The following is an 18,124-nucleotide window of genomic DNA, read 5'->3' on the forward strand; positions in this document are numbered from 1 at the left end:
CCTAGCGCTGATTTCTGAGAACCGTGTTGCATCCCGAGTCGAAGCTTAGCCGTGGTAATAGCAGTTTCAAACGGCCTGTCTCCTTACCACTGGAAAAATACATTTCCATCCCAAGAATATGCCATTTTAGTCGTGTGCTAGAAAAAATTACCTGAAATGTTATTTTTATTTTGGAACAGACAGAAAAAAACACCAGGAGGCTGGGCAGTAAACTCTTACCTATAAATGGAAAAGCCTGGGGAAGGGGGAGGGAGGATGGAGAGGGGCTGAGCCCAGAGTTCCACCAGCCCAGCCAGTGGATCCCTTTGTTGCCAGCTCTCCTCCATGCCTGAGGGTCATGCCGCTTGTGAATGCAAATAGTATGGATGCATATTTCTAAACTAGCTTTTCTAACAAACATCTGCTTTCTTGTGTAACAAATGTTTACATACCACTGGGAATAAGCCAGGTTTTGACTTGACAGTTCAGTCACAGACATGTATTTGGTATCTCTTATTTGTCGGGGCACCAGGGCCCCCCGTGGTGAGTGACTCTGTCCCAGCCCTGGTTGAGATAGGCATCAGTGGGAAGACGTTGCCGTGGACTGAATAATTGTAAATAATTAGGTAGATGACTACAAGTATGTGAAATGCTACAAAGGAGAAGTTATTAAAGAATGAGAGTCATTGAAACATTCTTCTGGAATAGCAGAAAAATGTCTAAGAAGTATTTTGCATATGGAATGAGGGGGGCAGTATATTCCTGGATACGGTATTCCTCATGCTGTAACGAAAGGGTTTTTGCTTCTGGTTTGTTTATTTGTTTGTTTTTGGTACCTCCTCCATCTCGTAAATGACAATGAATTAACATGTATTTAGTTGAACAGGGCTGTAACTTAGAAGTGAAAGCAGTTTGGGATACTTATTTCTACAAGACATTATTAGTTTCTCATGCCCATTTTAAAAGTCCATCCACATATTTTTATAAAGGACACAGTTGACCTTGTAGCTTTTGGTCTCTGAAATATCTGTAGCTTAGATCTTCGTTCGTCAATATGAGCTCATCTTTTAGTATTTCTCTCATTATTCCCGCGAATCCAGCCAGAGGCACTTAATTAGGCCAGAAACAGATGTTTGCTCCTTTACAAAAGCACCAAATTCTATGTTTAAGGATATGAAATTTCAAAAATGTTCTTGTTTCCAATACAAGAAAAAAATCTTTTTTGGTATGCCCACTCAGCTCACACAATAATAAATTTGCCGGTAAATTGGATAATCTGTTTGTTTATGATTCACGGTGAAAATGATGTAGCATTCTTTTTCACTATGTGCTGTTCTCGTTTCCCATTCACTTTTTTAAAGTAGGCCCATTTTCAAACAAGACAAACCATACGTCTGGGCTTATTGGGCTTTTCTAAAGCAAGAAAAGCAAATTTACAGAAATTACAGCAACCCACCTCTGATAGAACTTCTAGAACTGGAGAGTGTGTGAAGCAGGAGGTGCTGAACAGAAAGTAAGCTCCGTGGTTCTCCCCCTCTGCAGAGCGTGGTGATGGTGGTCTTCAGTGAAGACAAAAACCGGGACGAGCAGCTGAAATACTGGAAGTACTGGCACTCTCGACAGCACACGGCCAAGCAGAGGGTCCTCGACATCGGTAAGTTGACCTTGACCTCCCGGCACGGCCTTTGGTAAACTGCCATGTTGTCATGATGCAAAGGAGAGCCCAGCCCAGAAATCACAGCTGGGACCCACATCACTCTCGTGATGTGCCAGGCACTTGTCTGTGCACCTTTCCTATGTTTTAGTACATTTAGTACAAATCAGGCTGAGAAGTCAAAATCAGGCTAAGCTGAGAGCAAAACACTTTTCGTTCCATAAAAGTCAACTGTGTCTCCTATAATAATAGATTTAGCTTTGCAACGGCCGTGCCAGTTTCTAAAACATATTTCCATGCCCTCTTGTGTTTGAGCCTAATAATTGGCAGGCAGGCCGGAGGAACTGTTATCCCCCTGTGGCGCGAATAACCTCAGCTCACTTGGTTCTAGGGTACTTGCGAAGGTCACGTGACTAGATACGGCATTCTCGTTCTCTAATTCTCCATCCCATGTTCCTTCCATCCAAACACATGTCTAAGTGCCAATGGTCCTAGGTGATCAGACAAATGCAGTGTTTGAGAGAGCTTTCCCGGCAGCAGAGAAGGAATGGACCTGCCAAGTGCATTTTCTGGAATCTGTACATACAGCACAACAGCTGGCCTACGGGTGCTGGCCTCGAGTGAACAGGCAAGAAGAGTTACTGACTGGAGCAGGGAGAGGAGGTGGGAGATGGTAGAGCTGAAGGATCCTCAGCAATGGGAGACGGAGGGCAGGCTGCAATCTCACTCACGCCTGACGCTGGTGGCACAGGTTCTGCTTCCTTGCTGGATTCAATTCTATCTACCTTCTTGAAAAAACGATCCAGTGATACTGTACTACGGTACTCTGTACGGTACTGTACAGTAAAGTACACAAAAGCACCGCCACTTGCACAGGACGCACGCAGGTGACAAGGTACACCAGACGCATGAGCTAACTTACGTGACGGGACACGTGAACACAGGTTCGAATCTTTGAAAGTTCACAACTTGAAGGCAGGGGACTTAACGTATATGTGTTTCTAAGTAATTTTAACACTTTATCTACTTGCTGCTTCCATGAGAAATAAATCATTTCTCATTTATAGGCTTTATTTTCACATTTTGCCGACCAACAGCGTACAGCCCCAGTGAGGATAGGCCAAGCGAGGGTTTCCACTGTCTTGGATACCAGAGGTGTTAATGAGCCATTAAAAGGATGTTTACTTTGATTTCTTTCACATTGTAATGAAGGATTTTTCAGACTTTCCATCTCACGCTTGCTAGGGCCCCTTGACCAATGGCAGAGAAGTCAGTAACTAGGTGAGGGTTAGAGACTCACTGTAGAACATATGGAAACTAACTTGCTGGTTTTTCTTGCAAAATGGCTACACCACTCCTCCCCCTTCCCCCCTGCCACACATACACATCTGTAAACTCATCAAGCTTATTTATCTAATGAACTAGGAAGCCGAGGTCTAGAGGGGCTCACTGACCCACCTTTCCAAGTGACTTGTCCTCAGATAATTAGGGCAGGAATTAGTGCAAGAGCTGGGATAAAAACAGTCTTCCTCACCCAGGTCATACCCTGAACCCCCAAAACTGACAGACTAGGACGAAGGACTTGGGGATACTTGCCATAACCTGCTTTGCAGCCAGTCTGCACAGAGCAGAGGAACAATTTTATTTTCCTTGAAAAGTTTAGCCTTATCATTATTGCCCAAGAAAATGAGAGGAGCAGTTAAATAGAAATATGGACTAGGTCCAAATAAGGCAAATAATAAAAGCATTTTCCTGGCTTACCTATTGGTTTAAATTTGATGTCATCACAACGTTTACTTTTCTTAGACCAGAATGATCTCTCAGGTCTCATACGATTTCAGATCTTACCTCTTTATCACCTCTTGCCTGCCTTTTCTCCCTCATGTAACCCTTTACACATGCGTGTGTGCACACGTGTACCATTGAGATGTGTGACTCTTACTAAGTAGCTTCATGGCTACTTGGGCTACTTGCTCTGAATCTGAGATGAAGACACTGAATCAGCCCCTTAGCTTCAAATGGAAAATCAATTTTCAGACCACAGTCTCTACCCCTAATCTCAACCTGACGGGATTAGGAAATATGAAAAAATCTCGTCTAATTCATTCTTGTACTAGATTAAAAAAAAAAAAATCAAGCCCTTTGTTCCTCTGCCAGTGGGTGGTTAACGCCATTTCCAATAGAACGGGGAAGCTGATGCTGCCGCGGCACGTATGTCTGTGTGTGGTAGCCGTCACCGGTAGTAACTATGCAGGGCAGTGTAGAGAATGGTCGTGTGGCTGCATCTTGGCTGCTGAGGGGGTAGGGAGGCCCAAGAGTGTGTATGCTATACCGTTGTCATTTTGGGTCGAGAACCTTCTAGTAGCCTGCAAAAGAAAAGGAAGAATCCAAAATTATGTAATGTGTTATCTTTCTTCACCTCCATGAACTGGAGGTTAAAGTCAGGGCTCCAAAGTTGCAGTTCCCACGCCTCCACCAGCCACTGTGGTCAGCAGGTTCAGCTGAGCCCTGCAGGTAGTGAACTTGAAGCTCACGTTAGAGACTGAGATGAGGCCCCTTTTGCTAAAACAAGCATTCATAACCTTGGTCCTTGGGGTCTGTGGGTGTGGGCTATAGGGGAACCTCAAACTCCTCAAATTACACAATTTTGTGCGTATGGGTGTGCGCACCCTTTCCTCTCCTTTCCGGGGGTGCCTGGGACAACCAGCCTGTCTCCGGCACGCGGCCTCCCTCCCTCCATTCCAGGAGAAGCCCGATGGAGCTCTTACCTCTCTTTGTGTCTTTCCTCCTTCAACATCCCCTCAGCACTCACACTCAAGGATTCTCCTGTCATCTCTTGCACCCTGAAATAATCATGCCTGGAGAACATTCTGCATCTTTCCTGACATAAGTCTGTCTCCCTTGGATAAGATTGTTGGCTGTTCTTTGTGGCTACTCTTCATCTCCCACATACTCTTGATGCTCTGAGTACCCCTGTGTGCTGGCTGCCTGGCGGGAGAGGACCCTCAGCGTCCCCGATGGAGCTCTGTCTGTGGATCCATGGAAAGGAGAGTGAGAGCCTGAGGGCCAGGGAAGGAGGCTGCCCCTCAGAGCACGTGGCGCCTCAGCTCCCAGCTTCCTGTGTGCTGAGTGGAGTTCCCGGTGAGGCCATCCCTGCCTCACACCAGTCACATCCCTCCTTGGGTGGATACTCCCATGATGCCCAGCTTGTTCCCTCACTTCTTGGAGGCCTTTGCCTGTTGTAACCTTATCAGAGAGACCTTCCCTATCACCTTACCCAAAGTCACACCCTCATCACTCTCGAGCTCCCTTAACTTTAGTTTACTGCAGACTGCTTGTTATCACCTAACATGTTATTATGAATATATGTTTCTATTTCTTATGGTGTGCCCCCTCCTACTAGAATAAGCCCGTAAGAGCAGGCACTTGTCTGATTTGTTCTCTGCTCCGGCCCCAATGCTTAGCACAGAGCCCAAGTCATCATGAGTGTTCAATAAATATTTCCTGAAGGAATGAATGAGTGAGTGAATGAATGAATGAATGAACAAATGCATGGATGAAACTCTTATTACAGTGACAGGAGGCAGGCTTTCGAAGGAGTGAACTGTGTCCTAATAAAAGCTCCCATGTGTCTGTTGCCCTCTTTGTACTGCGCTCTTTTTGTGCATCAGACATAAACATTTGGTCCTTCCTCCTGAAAACAGCTTACTTTGTTGTTTAAAAACTGAGATGGTGAGGGGCTAAGAATTTTACCCAAGGTCAAATCCCTGGTAAGTGAAGATGGAAACCCAGGAATGCTGGAGTTTGCATCCCTTGTTTTATTTTTTATTATTCTATGACTTTACTCCACTGTCTATCGTCTTTGTATCCTGACCTCTAGATAGTTCTTGGCCGCCATCAGGCCCTGATTACATGCAGAGTAACTGCACACATTCACGAATTGACCTTGCATTGAGGTCCTTCTTCTCTCCTCTGCGGCTTTCTCTCCAGACATTGAGAACATCTTGCACTCTGGGTGGTAGGACTCTGGGCCACTACTAGTTGTGATATTTCTAAAAGCCAGTTCAGAGACGTGGTTCTTGCACATTAGGCCGTAAACTATGTTGGTGGGGAAGGAAACATTAGCAACTAGCTCTTACTGGATATAAATACAACAAACCAACCCCAGCCCAAGTGCCTTCTGCTGCTTGGCAAAGCACACAAGCAGAGTTCTCCAAGTTTCACAAGTTCTTTCTTGTGAGCTCATTGGATAACAGAATTATTCCAGGTCATAAATACGTTTACATTCTGCAGCCCAGAGATTGTCCCTGTGCCAATTGTACCTACTGTACGGAATCGCCGCTTTGATGATATCTGTCGTTTGCTCCTCTCTGAGTGTGAAAGCCCCTTTCCAAGGGGACATGGAGTTGGTGCCGGTCCCATCTTAGTTACCACCAGCTTGCAGAAAGGCAGAGTGATTCCACATTCGCTCAGCAAATGGACCCTTTGTTAGGAACAGGCAATTCAGAGATACATAAATAAGGTGGAGCCCCCTCCTCGAACTGCTCGAGTCTGGAGGCAAGAAGATGACCAGCTAAGGTACCACACGTGAGGGGCACATGGGAAGAGCACTTCCCTGAGATGTTTCTAAGACCCCTTGGAAAAGATAACAAGAGTGGCTGAGCTCGAAAAGGTGGTGGAGAGTGCTGTGAGCTGAGGAAGCAGCCCACGCGGAGGTGCGGGAATCCAGACAGAAAAACCAGAGTGAGCTTGGTGCATAATTTTATAAAATCTGGTAAGACTGTTGGCAAAGGTGGGAGGGGTGGAAACTCTCGAGCCTGCTGGTGGGAGTGTCATCGATTCAACTTACACAGGGAGTGGGGAGAAGGCGGGAAGTCCCGAGTAAACTGGGTTGAGAAAATGAGATTGAAGGCCATGGTAGCCGTGGAGACGCTTGCTTTTTTAAGGGGACTCTTAGAGCGCCAGGGATATGAAGTATAGATGGAATTTGCTGGTCTCAAGCTCTAAGAGGAGCCCCATTTAAAGCTGTTTCCATGAGGTACGGGCTGAAGCTCCAGGTCTACTTTGGAGACTGAACGGGCCCAGCTGGGTGTTTAAGGGTCCAAGGCCCAGAAGGTTCCAGGTATTAGAGGGCCATCGACAAATACCACGTGTGTCCTGGTGGTAACGCCCAGAGCTGCAGGTGGAAAGTTGGGGAAATGCTCTCTCTCAGACCGTGGGGTGGGTCTTTGCAGAGGAACCTCACCACACCAGATGCTGAGGGGAATCGAGCTCAGGGTTTCTCGTCCTCTGCTGCTTTGACATTAGCTTGGCTCCAGAGTCTTGGTTTGCAGTCCTGTTGGGGAGCCGTTGAAAAGTGTGTGTTTATACTCTTTTATACTGAGGTGTAACATGCATACTTTGTATCTTGCTAATGCAGTTTTTCTGCTGTTGAACAGAATGGGCTTCAGACACCCAGGAATACGTAAGTGAGGGTTCGTAAAAGTTCTCACTCACCCAGGTGGATGTGTTGCATTCACTTTTCAGTCCTCCTAGAACTCTGACGAGGAGGAGACTGGGAATAAATAAAGGCAAAAGGAATATGGTGATGAGGCGGTATTTCTCTTCAGTGAGTTGCAGTATTTGATTTTGGAGGCTTTGGATAACCACTGAGGATTTTTAGCAGGACTGTCATGCAGTGATATCTGTATTTCAGAGAGGTAGTTCTGGGCCAGCATGGGGGTGGGATGAAGTGAGGGAGAGACGGTTATGGCTGGGAAAGGAGAGATGCAAAGTTAACCCAGGAATGAGAGATGAATTCTAGAACTGGTGGACTCTCCAGGACTGGCTGGCTGTGGGAATAAAGGAGAAGATAAAAATCACAGAAGAAAAGCTCAGCTTTGTTAGCGAGGCGAGGCGGGTGTCCCGCCCCGAGGCAGGGGGTCGGGCAGGGCAGCGTGGCCAGCTGCGGGGGAGTGGAGGCCGGCCAGTGCTGAGTCCAGCCAGGGACACGATGACTTGGAGGCACCGCGTACACATGGAGCAGGCTGGGAGTTACCTGGGACTCATTTGCACGGTGGAGGGATCCAGTTTTGCACGATGTAAGCCATTTTAAAAACATTTGAAATGAACCACAAATCACAAAATGAACCAGACTGCATACCAAGTCTACTCAAACCATGAATAATTCCAAAACCACTTTCCTGGGAAGGGATATTTTTCTCTTTGTTTCCTTTCAAACAGGGAAGGAAAATTATAAGACGTTCAACAACTAATATTGATTTATAAAATGAAAAATCCGAAGCTACAGCAGATATACTGAAACTCATTCAAATATAATTTCTCTACTGAACAGAATTACTGTCTTGCTTTACAATGCAGATGTTTCAAAATAATGAACATCACAGTTTTTGCACTTTCAGAACGGGTGGTGTGGATTGTCATGTAATGAGACTTACTCCACAAGCACGTCCAAATAAGCACCATTACGTGATAGTCACGTCCAATGTGACCAATATTGACATAATTTTGTAGTTAATTGTGAAACTAACCGTTTGCTCTTTATTCAATCTGTCTTTAATTTTGGTTCCCAGTAAGTAATCTTTCCCTGTACCAGGTTGTATTAGTTACATTGTTAATATTAATCCCATACTTTTCCATGGTAATTAGTAGGCAATTATAGTACATCTTGGGTTATTAGCATGTGATTATAGGATTTTCGTCTGTGCCCTAACGCAAATCTATCTCTTTATTTTTAAATCGTGTTGTTAATAGCAATCTTATATTAAGATAAAGCTTTCAGGAACACTTAAATTCCAATGAAATCAAAATATTTCTTCACGTTTAGTTCTAAATTGTTTTCTTTGAGAGTCAAAGAGAAGCCTTTCAGAAGACTTTTGAATACAGAACTTCGTTGACCACTGGGACTTATTCAGCTTGACTGTCTGTCCAGGCCTGGGAGCTCTCTTCTGAAATCCTACTCCACTTTCAAATAGGAATTGCGAATAAAGTTGTCACACCTTTCCTTCCTTCGTTCCTTCATTTCTTCCTCCCTCTTTCCCTCTCTCTCTCTCTTTCTCTCTCTCTCTCTCTCTGTCTCTCTTTCTTTCTTTCTTTCCTCCCTCCCTCCTTCCTCCCTTCCTTCCTTCCTTCCTTTTTGCTTTGAGCTTTCTAGAGGAGGCTGGCTTTGGATGTGCCCTAGAAGTGTGCTTTCTTGCAGTTTTTATAGTTAAACCTGGGTTGGGCTACTCAGAGCTGTGCAGAAAAGTGGGAGGGTAGAGACTGGGGGTTGGGCGAGGCAGCTGCTGCCTTTCAAGAGGTCAGGTAGCCAAGTAGTCAGAGTGAATCTGTGGCTCACATAGGCCTGGGAGACAAGTGTGACCTGCCACTCTCTCCTTTTCCTCTGGGTTTCCCACTCCGCCACTCAGTTGTGTTCCGTGGAGAGCCCTCCTCCCCCAGAACTGTATAAACTTTCTCCTGCAGTCGAGAAAGTGTGGGACTTCCCTCCTTTCAGAATAACTCAAGTAAATGGAATTTTGATTTTTGATGTTTCCTAGATTCTTTCCACACTTCTGAATAGATATGAAAAGGAAATTTGATTCAAAATAAAACACCACCTCTTGAGAGCCCTCAACTTAAAAAAGCAAAGAAACAGCAAAAACCAACCAGGGCTGCCTGGAGAGTCAAGGCAGTGAGTCAGAGCTACACTAGAGGAGCAGCCTTGAGCCTGCCCCCTGCACAAGAGGGAACAGGCTGGGGTATGGGCCAGGCTCCGCCCGACCCGCTGTTCACGTGGCGTCGTGGTTTGGCTGTTGCCACAGGTACAGGCAGTGTAGGGCGCCTCTAGTTTTATAGAGAAGTACCGTAGCCACAGCTCCTGGAAAACTTTTTTCATCTTCTACTTTGGTTATACAATATTTATGTGATAAAAATGGTAGGCTATTAATGTTATATATTTAAAAGATTACAAACGGCAAATATTTTTTTAAATTTAATCTTAGTTCAGGCAGAACAAATTAGTTTTCAATAAAAATTGAGCCACTGCGGGTTTTTATTTATTGCGTGCATGTCTGTGTATGAGTCCTAGAAGCTCCTTCTGTTGGGGACAAACACCTCTGGGGAGAATCATTTCCTCCTTGGCACGTGTGCCTAGGGTGATCCGGGGCTACCCCCAGCCTTCCCCCAGGGAATGGACCAGGACAGGGGCAGAGTTGAGACCGCCCACACTTACAGGCCCTGATCCTGGCAGACTCCCTTGCAAAACACTATTGCTGGATCTTCCTCTTTCCTTCCAATCCATGTTTCTTAAAAGAGGAGTCAATGCCTACCCCCCATCCTAAGCTACTACTCATGTCTGAATCCAGCATAACCTGCCTTTTATTAAAATTTCTTCATGCCAAATCTACAGGTATATTTTCACCCCTCACTAGTTTTCCTAGTTACTTCCAACCTCTCCTTTATTCCTTCTCTAGGGCTCTTCTCCTTTACCTGGCTGACATCTCACCCCTAAGACCTTTTCCCCCGACCCCACTTAGGTGAGATCTTCCTCATCTTTCAGGCATAGTCAGCTGCTTCCTCCACGAGTTTTAGTTTATGTCTAGACAGTAACACTTCTGCTGTGTTTCACTTGGTTTATCAGTTTACATTCTGTCCATTCCACTAGATGCCAAGCTTCTTGAGGGGAGAGAAGATTTTTTTTTTTTTAACTTTTGTATAACCAGCACCTGGTATAGAGCCTGGCACAGAAAAGATGCTCAACCAGTGCTGACTAGTTGATGAACAAACTTCCATGTATGGTTCTGTGTATGTAGGTAATACCCTGGTAAGCGGGCATGTGTCTTGTTAACAGGGCAGTCAGGGTGCGGTCGGGCTGTGTCCTCTTCCATGATGAAAGGATCAATTTTGGTAGTATTTTTCTGGATGCCAGCTAAATGTGCATTTGGTACTTTAATTTCTCATATTTTATATATTATTGTGTTACGCTGTAGACTTTTTGATGAAACTTGGTTAACAACTCGAAGACTTCATTGCTAACATAGAAATATAATACCTACACTAATAAACCAAGGGGAAATTTCTCCTTTTTAACTTAACTAGAAATTATTGTTTTTCCCTGAAGCAAACAAATAGAAAGTTGTTTTAAAGCAAACTTTCCCAAGAAAAGATAGCTAGATTTGGAAATTAAAAATTATACTTAATGTGGTCTTTCATTTGGGTTAATTTTTCTTCACCGCTTCCAGGAATTGTGTTTGTCTGGCTCTAGGCATTATTGTTTAATAAACCTTTTCTGGAAAAGTTCTTCCCTACTGCTGGCAATTTGAAGCCCTGAGTGGTTAACCAGAAGGAATGTTATGCAGAGGATTAAAGCAGGGAATGGGTGCTTGAAGAGCATCCACCGAATGGATGCTCTGAGAATCTGTTTTAACGAAAGGTTAAAGCTGTCCCATAAAGAGATACTTGTTTAGATTATGAGGTTTCAGAATTAACACACACACACACACACACACACACACACACACACACACACACACAGAGATAACTAAAACCTCTTAATAGACCCACCGTGCTTAATACCATAAAATGCTTTAATTTCCTGTCTCGCATCTTTTTCTTTTTCACGTTTACCGGGTACCACCACATTGTCTACCCCTACTTGGTGGGCCGTTATTCTATATCTTTACTGATGTAATAAGACCATGTGTTCATCTCAAACATGTAATCTATGCTTTTTATTTGAGTTTATGTTTTTTGCTTGGGGCCTAATTATTTTCTCTCTTTAGAGATGCATTTAATGACACCTCAGATAACCTGATAGTCTCACATTTTTTCATATTATTTGGTTGGCTTAAAAATTTTTAAAAAACAAAAAACCCCTGGCAATGCAGTCTGATAGTTTCACGAGACTCATCTATTTACTGAACAAAACTACAGAGCTGGTCTTTTCAGCTGTCCTCCAGTGATGGCTGGAAGCCTCTCTCTCACTCTGCCTTTCAGCGGGAACAAATGTATGTCTTCGTTGCCTCTGCAGTACCCGCAAGTGTGGAATTAGGCAAATCTAAAGGTTTTTTTTTCCCCTGTTTACAAAATCTAAAACTTGCCAAGAGAAAGTTTTTCCCCAAATTTAATTAAGCTCTTTGAGGCTGGAGAAGCCAAAATAAGGATCCAATCTTAAGAAAACTCTTTGAATTGGCTCCAGGAACGCAGAGCTGCCACTAAGTGTTTCTTCTCTTGAAAAGGCGAGTATTGAAAAAACCGAGAGCCGAATAAATGAGCATCTCATCATTGTTGAGAGATGCTGTGAGGCCAGCCCTGTGTTATCTCCATTTCACAGATTGTGAAGCCAGCTTTTCTAAGGTGGCTGCTGATTCTGCTGTGCTCACACCTACAATCCCCAGATGCTGTGGTTCAGCGTCACCAAAGAAAATAGTAAGAGCGGGAATTGCTTCCCTCCTTTGAGGGACACATTTACCTTCTTGAAGAAATATATTTAAGAGAATTGGAATTTCAATTTTGAAATAACATCTAAATCCTCTAATAATCGTTGGAAAATAAGTAAACAGGAATAGCAACATGAGTAATTCAAATAGCAGTTAATGCAAAAATCCCTCGTAGAACAAACACCTCCCAACCCTATCGTCTACATAACAAACTTCGCTTCCTTTATCTGTGGACCAGTTTGGTAAGTGATTGGGCAGCCACGGGCTATCGGGGAGGTTGAAAATGGAGGTTAATTTTAATGGATCTTGAGCCACTGAAGGAATTGGGTTTATAATTCCCAATTTATCAAAAGGTAATCCATCTGAGGATTTATACTTCTTGTAGTGTGTCTGTGTCCTGCACCACCAATTACCAAAAAGTTCTTTCTTTTGTTTGAATCTATTCAGTTTGCAACTCAAAAGGACAATTATAGGAGCTGGAAAATTATTTCTGATATTTAGGGCTACTAGACACTAGAATGCGTCTTTGAGAGAGACCGTGGAATGTCTTATGACAGGACAGCAATTCTCAAGACTCTTGCTAATAATAAAGTATCATCATTTGAGAAAGAGTTCAATTTTCTTTTATAAATTAGAGTTGGTTTAACTGGGAAGTGTTACAGTTTCTGGAAATAACTGGGGTGGGGAAAGTTTGGGAACTTGTGCTGGAGGGAGAGAGCCCTGTTTGTAGGTCTGAGATGATTTGGGCTGATTAACTTCTAATCCTATGTACCTATAACATCTTGTCCCCTTCCTCACTCTAAGACTGTTAGCGTATTAAGTAATGAAATGAAGAATGGAATAAAACATGAGTAGTTCATGCAGTGTACAAGAATAAATTATTTACGGAAGCAACACCGTGTCTTCATTCAGTAAATTGTCAGAATATGTCAGGTACTTTTGTGTTGTTCACGAATTTAAGAGATAAATAGTTTGAAAAGACAAAATAGGTAAATTGAAGTTAAATCTCACTGAATAACAGACTGATGAGAAGAGTTAAAATTTAAGCTCATCCAAGTTGAATTAAATTCAGAGCTAGAGGCCATGGTGTGTGTATAGGCACATATGCATGTGTGTATATGTGTCTACACACAGACTACGACCTACTTTCAATTTGAAATCAACTTTATGGGTCAAGATCAGCATTCTTTTTTTCCCCTTTTCCATTATGGTGTATTACAGGATACTGAATACAGTTTCCTGTGCTATACAGTAGGACATTGTTGTTTATCCATTCTAGGTATATTAGTTTGCATCTGCTAGTCCCAAACTCCCAATCCATCTCTCCCCCAATCCCCTGCCCCCTTGACAACCACAAGTCTGTTCTCTATGTCTGTGAGTCTGTTTCTGTTTTGTAGCTAAGTTCATTTGTGTCAAATTTTAGATTCCACATATGTGATATCATATGGTATTTGTCATTCTCTTTCTGAGTTACTTCACTTAGTAGGATAATCTCTAGATCCATCCATGTAGCTGCAAATGGCATTATTTCATTCTTTCTTATAGCTGAGTAGTATTCCATTGTGTGTGTGTGGTGTGTGTGTGTGTGTGTGTGTGTGTGTGTGTGTGTGTATCTCACATCTTCCTTATCCATTCATCTGTTTATGGACATTTAGGTTGTTTCCATGTCTTGGCTATTGTAAATAGTGATGCAATGAACATAAGGGTGCATGTATCTTTTCGAGTTATAGTTTTGTCCGGATACATGCCCAGGAGAGGGATTGGTGGATCATATGGCCCTTTTCTCCACACCCTCTCCAACATTTGTTATTTATAGACTTTTTAATGATGACCATTCAGACTGGTGCGAGGTGGTACCTCATTGTAGTTTTGATTTGCATTTCTCTAATAATTAGCAATGTCGAGCAGCTTTTCATGTACCTATTGGCCATCTGTGTATCTTCTTTGGAGGAACATCTGTTTAGGTCTTCAAGACCAGCATTTAAACAATGAAGTCAAATGGAGTAAAAATACTAGCATATCTGAATGCAGTAATGGGTTACAATGTAAAATGCTTTTCTTCCTCTAAGTTTATGGTCAGTGCAATTGAAAGCTATCTCATGGGCCTATATAATTCCTTCTCAAGAAATAGAAGGGTGAGTCAAACACAAAGAAAATATTAGGTTTAGCCTACTGGGAAAATTCCAAGAAAGAGTTCATCTTAAATGATGTATGGAGAGTAAATATCAATAATATTATTAATAGCTCCAGCTTTAATAGTGCCGAAGAGTCGTTCTATGCCAATCACATTCTGTGAGTCACAACTTAATGTTTTCATAATGTCAGCCCCCTTTGTTCTGGATTATGTATGGAAAGGTGCTCGTTGGAAACGTTATATATCACAGAAAGCAAAAGGCTCTGCTTTGTACGTAGAGAGAACTTCTTAGGCTTCAATCCCAGCTTGGCCCTTTCAAAACTAAGTGACTGCTGGGGAGGAGAGGTACTTGACACGTTTGCCTGTTATACCAAGTAGGAATCATAAAAAAAGCTACTGATCAGAATTGCCTGAGGTTGTGTTTGTGAAGTATGTGTATTTAGCACACACTAAGCTCTCAAAAACTGGTGGCTGTTCCTACTATTTGCTCAGGGCCCAGGACCCAGTGATGGAAATACATTTAGTGCCTCTAAAAATCAGCTCAAGTGTCAACACACTTAAGGAAACCCAGGTTACCTCTGACTTGGTAAAAGTATCATAAAAGAAATCATGGACTCATTAGTGGTCTCGTGAGTCATTCAGATTTTAAGAAGCTGCTTCTTTGATTTTGAAAACAGAAAAAAAAAAATCTCAGAACCTACTTGGACTAAGGTTTATTTATTTTACCTATTTCAAGTCAGGGCGAATACTCCTAGAATGACCCTCAACTGTTTCCTGAATTTGAGCTGATCCCATCTGGCCGTTGCAGACAGAGAAAAGCAGATGTTTGAGGACGGGAGGGATGGGGGAAAGTGGGGAGTAATGTTGTTTCTGTCACTGACCACAGGACTAGCAGGGTCTGTTCCCTTAGACATCGCCTCTATTTTGTGGCTGAGGAAATACAAGTGCAGAGAGGTTCAGTAACTTTTCACTGGACGTCTTAGGGCTTGTGAGAGGAGGATAGAAATTAAATTCAGGTCCCCACCAGTGTCCTTTCTCTCTGTGCTTTGGGCACCACTCTATAAATGGACTCCTTGTAGCATCCTGACCCCAAATACATGAACTACCCCAAGTTCTTGGCTTTTCAAGATAGGCATCTTCTTAGGCTGTGGTGTGTTGCACACTGAATTGGCAGTAGCGCCCTGAGCCATTTTCAGCATTCAGCTTCATTATTACACTAGTCCAGGCAGAATCTACACCTTTCAAAAGAGAAGCAGTTTTTACTTTAATTACAGCACTTCTTTTTATCTCCAACAATACATACAAAAAATAATTGAAAGGGGTATTTATAATTTACCAAGCACATGAAGCTTAATTAAGTTGAAGGAATTAATAGTTCCTTTGACCGCATTCCAGGATCACACTTACACAATCAGTCGGAAGAAAACTCAATCTACAAAAGTCTGAATTTAAAGACCTTTTAACAGACCACTGATTTCATGCAAAAAAAATTTTAAAGATAACGAAGGATTCACCGTCCTGCTTTCCATCACAATTAAAATAGAATTGAATCCCATAATTTCAGCATAGAATATAACTTGCCAAAAACATACAGAAAGCATTGTACATCCAAAAGGGTGTGCCTAGCAGCCCTTTGCTGAAACACTGTCAAGTTTATCATCTTTGCCCCGACATCCCTTGCTTTCTCAGAAGGGCTAGTGTGTGAGCTCCATCTTCCTGGGGTCTGCAGCACACACCCCTGACTTTGCCCTCCTTTGTCAAGGCATTTGCAGTGGTCCAAAAATGTCCAGTCTCTCCACATCATCAAACTTACATTCCCCAGCACTTCTCTACCAGTTAGTTGCCACGTAGGCTATGCTATGATTTTTCTCTGTAAGATATTACTATCTGGTGGCCATTTAGTGTTTAATTTGCAAGATAAATATAGGCAGTGGTTAAAAGTATGGCCTTTGGCATTAAACAGACCTAGATTCAAATCACAGGTTGGTCTGTTACCAGCCACGTTATTTTTCACGAGCAGCTTAACTTCCCTGTAGGAGGATGCTGATACCTACCTACCTCCCAGAGCGGTGGTGGGGATTAGATGAGGTAATGTCAGTGGAAGGCTTGGCACTCAGTAAGCTCTCAGTCTGTGGCAGTTACTACTGTCCCAGGAGCATTTGCGTTTTCACGTCAGGAGATGACAGTGTCTGTTCCTAAAGGAAAGTGAGTTCTAGGATGGGATTCCAGGCAAGAGAATAGCAAATGTTTTGGAGCAGGTGGTACCCACGTCTCACCACGTAGGTAACTGCCTGGTCCTCCTGTATGTGGTGTTGATGTCCGCCCAAGAGGGGAGACCTTTGAGGAAGCAGAGCAATCTGTCTCATGGACGTCATGGGTAGTTGATGTAGGACATCAAGGCATACCTAGCGCTTTCCAAGACTATATGTGGGATAAATCAAATGCACACCAAGGATTCGGTCATTTCAATTTGCCGTAGATCCATGCTACCCAGGATGGTCTCCAGAGCAGCAGCAACAGCCCTGCCTGGGCGCTGATTAGAAAGGCAGATTCTTTGCCACGTCCCAGACCTGCTGAATCAAAATCTCTGGGAGTGGGCTCGGACATCTGCATTTTACCAAAGCCCTCCAGTGATTCGGATGCACCCCTGCATTTGATTATCCCTGTTATAGAACATCCACACAAGCCTATAAACTACGAGAATCCAGACACCATCCGTCTGCGTCTTTGGAGGACATCCTAACACGCCCTAGAGAATCTCTACGGCTGTGCGTTCCCATATGCCTCACTCTGACATGCCAAGGACACACTCAGCCTGAGAACAGACCCTGGAAAGTTTGACTCTATCGCCGGCAACATGACATTAACAGTGAGATCAACTTCACTCTTATTTCATTAGACAAACTCTCATTTCTTCTTCCCAGGGATGCGTTGTTTTTGATGGTTTGAGCTGGTTGTGTACTTTAGGGTTATTCCTTTGTGTGAATGACTGAGATTACTAAGAACTGCCTTCGTAACTCAGATTCCGTTGACGTACATTTTTTAGAAACTTGTTTTAGCCAATTGTAGTTTTGTGCCATCATGTCACTTTTTGGAAACATCTGAGCCATATTTCTATTTATATCCCCATGCTCACCAAGTAGATGCTAGTATTCCATAGATATTTACAAACCCGTGTACAAAACCTGTAGTTTTTGTGTTGCCTCATCATTTTTTTAAAGAAATGAGAGTCCATTCGAAATGCAATACGAAGCGTTTTATTGGGCTTCACTTTATGGCGCTTAACAGATACTGCTTTTTAAAAAATTGGATGTTTGGGGCAACCCTGCATGGAGCAAGTCTATTGGCACCATCTTCCCAACAGCATTTTCTCACTGCATGTCTCTGTGTCTCATTTTGGTAATTTTCTCAGTGTTTCAAACTTTTTTATTGTTACTGAATTTGTTATGGTAATCTGTGATTAGTGATCTTTGATGTTGTTACTGTAATTGTTTTGGGACACCACAAACCGCACCTATACAAGACGACAAACTTAATTGATAAATGTATGTGTTCTGACTGCTGCACCGACAGGCCATTCCCCCATCTCTCTCCGTCTCCTCGGGCCTCGCTGTTCCCTGAGACACAATATTGAAATTAGGCCAATTAATAATCCTACAGTGACCTCTAAGTGTTCAAGTGAAAGGACAAGTCTCACATCTCTCCCTTTAAATCAAAAGCTAGGCGTGATTAAGCTCAGTGAGGAAAGCATGTCAAAAGCCAGGACAGGCCAGCAGCTAGGCCTCTTGCTCCAAACAGTAAGCCAAGTTGCAAATGCAAAGGAAAAGTTCTTGAAGGAAATTAAAAGTGCTACTCCAGGGAACACACGAATGATAAGAAAGCAAAACAGTCTTATTGCTGACATGGAGAAAGTTTTACTGGTCTGGATAGAAGATCAAACCA

The 18,124-nt window shown here is 43.1% G+C and overlaps 1 protein-coding gene across 2 annotated transcripts in view; it reads left to right on the plus strand.

Annotated features, from left to right (window-relative positions):
* Positions 1 to 18,124, plus strand: part of GRHL2 (grainyhead like transcription factor 2) — a 163,721-nt gene that overhangs the window by 76,503 nt on the left and 69,094 nt on the right. For both annotated transcript variants that reach the window (XM_032610589.1, XM_032610590.1), the window contains exon 7: positions 1,522 to 1,633. In XM_032610589.1, coding sequence (XP_032466480.1) covers positions 1,522 to 1,633 — 112 coding nt within the window. The remainder of the gene's footprint in view (positions 1 to 1,521; positions 1,634 to 18,124) is intronic.

The sequence above is a fragment of the Phocoena sinus genome, chromosome 17 (genome assembly GCF_008692025.1).
Source record: "Phocoena sinus isolate mPhoSin1 chromosome 17, mPhoSin1.pri, whole genome shotgun sequence".
Classification (NCBI taxonomy): Eukaryota; Metazoa; Chordata; class Mammalia; order Artiodactyla; family Phocoenidae; genus Phocoena; species Phocoena sinus.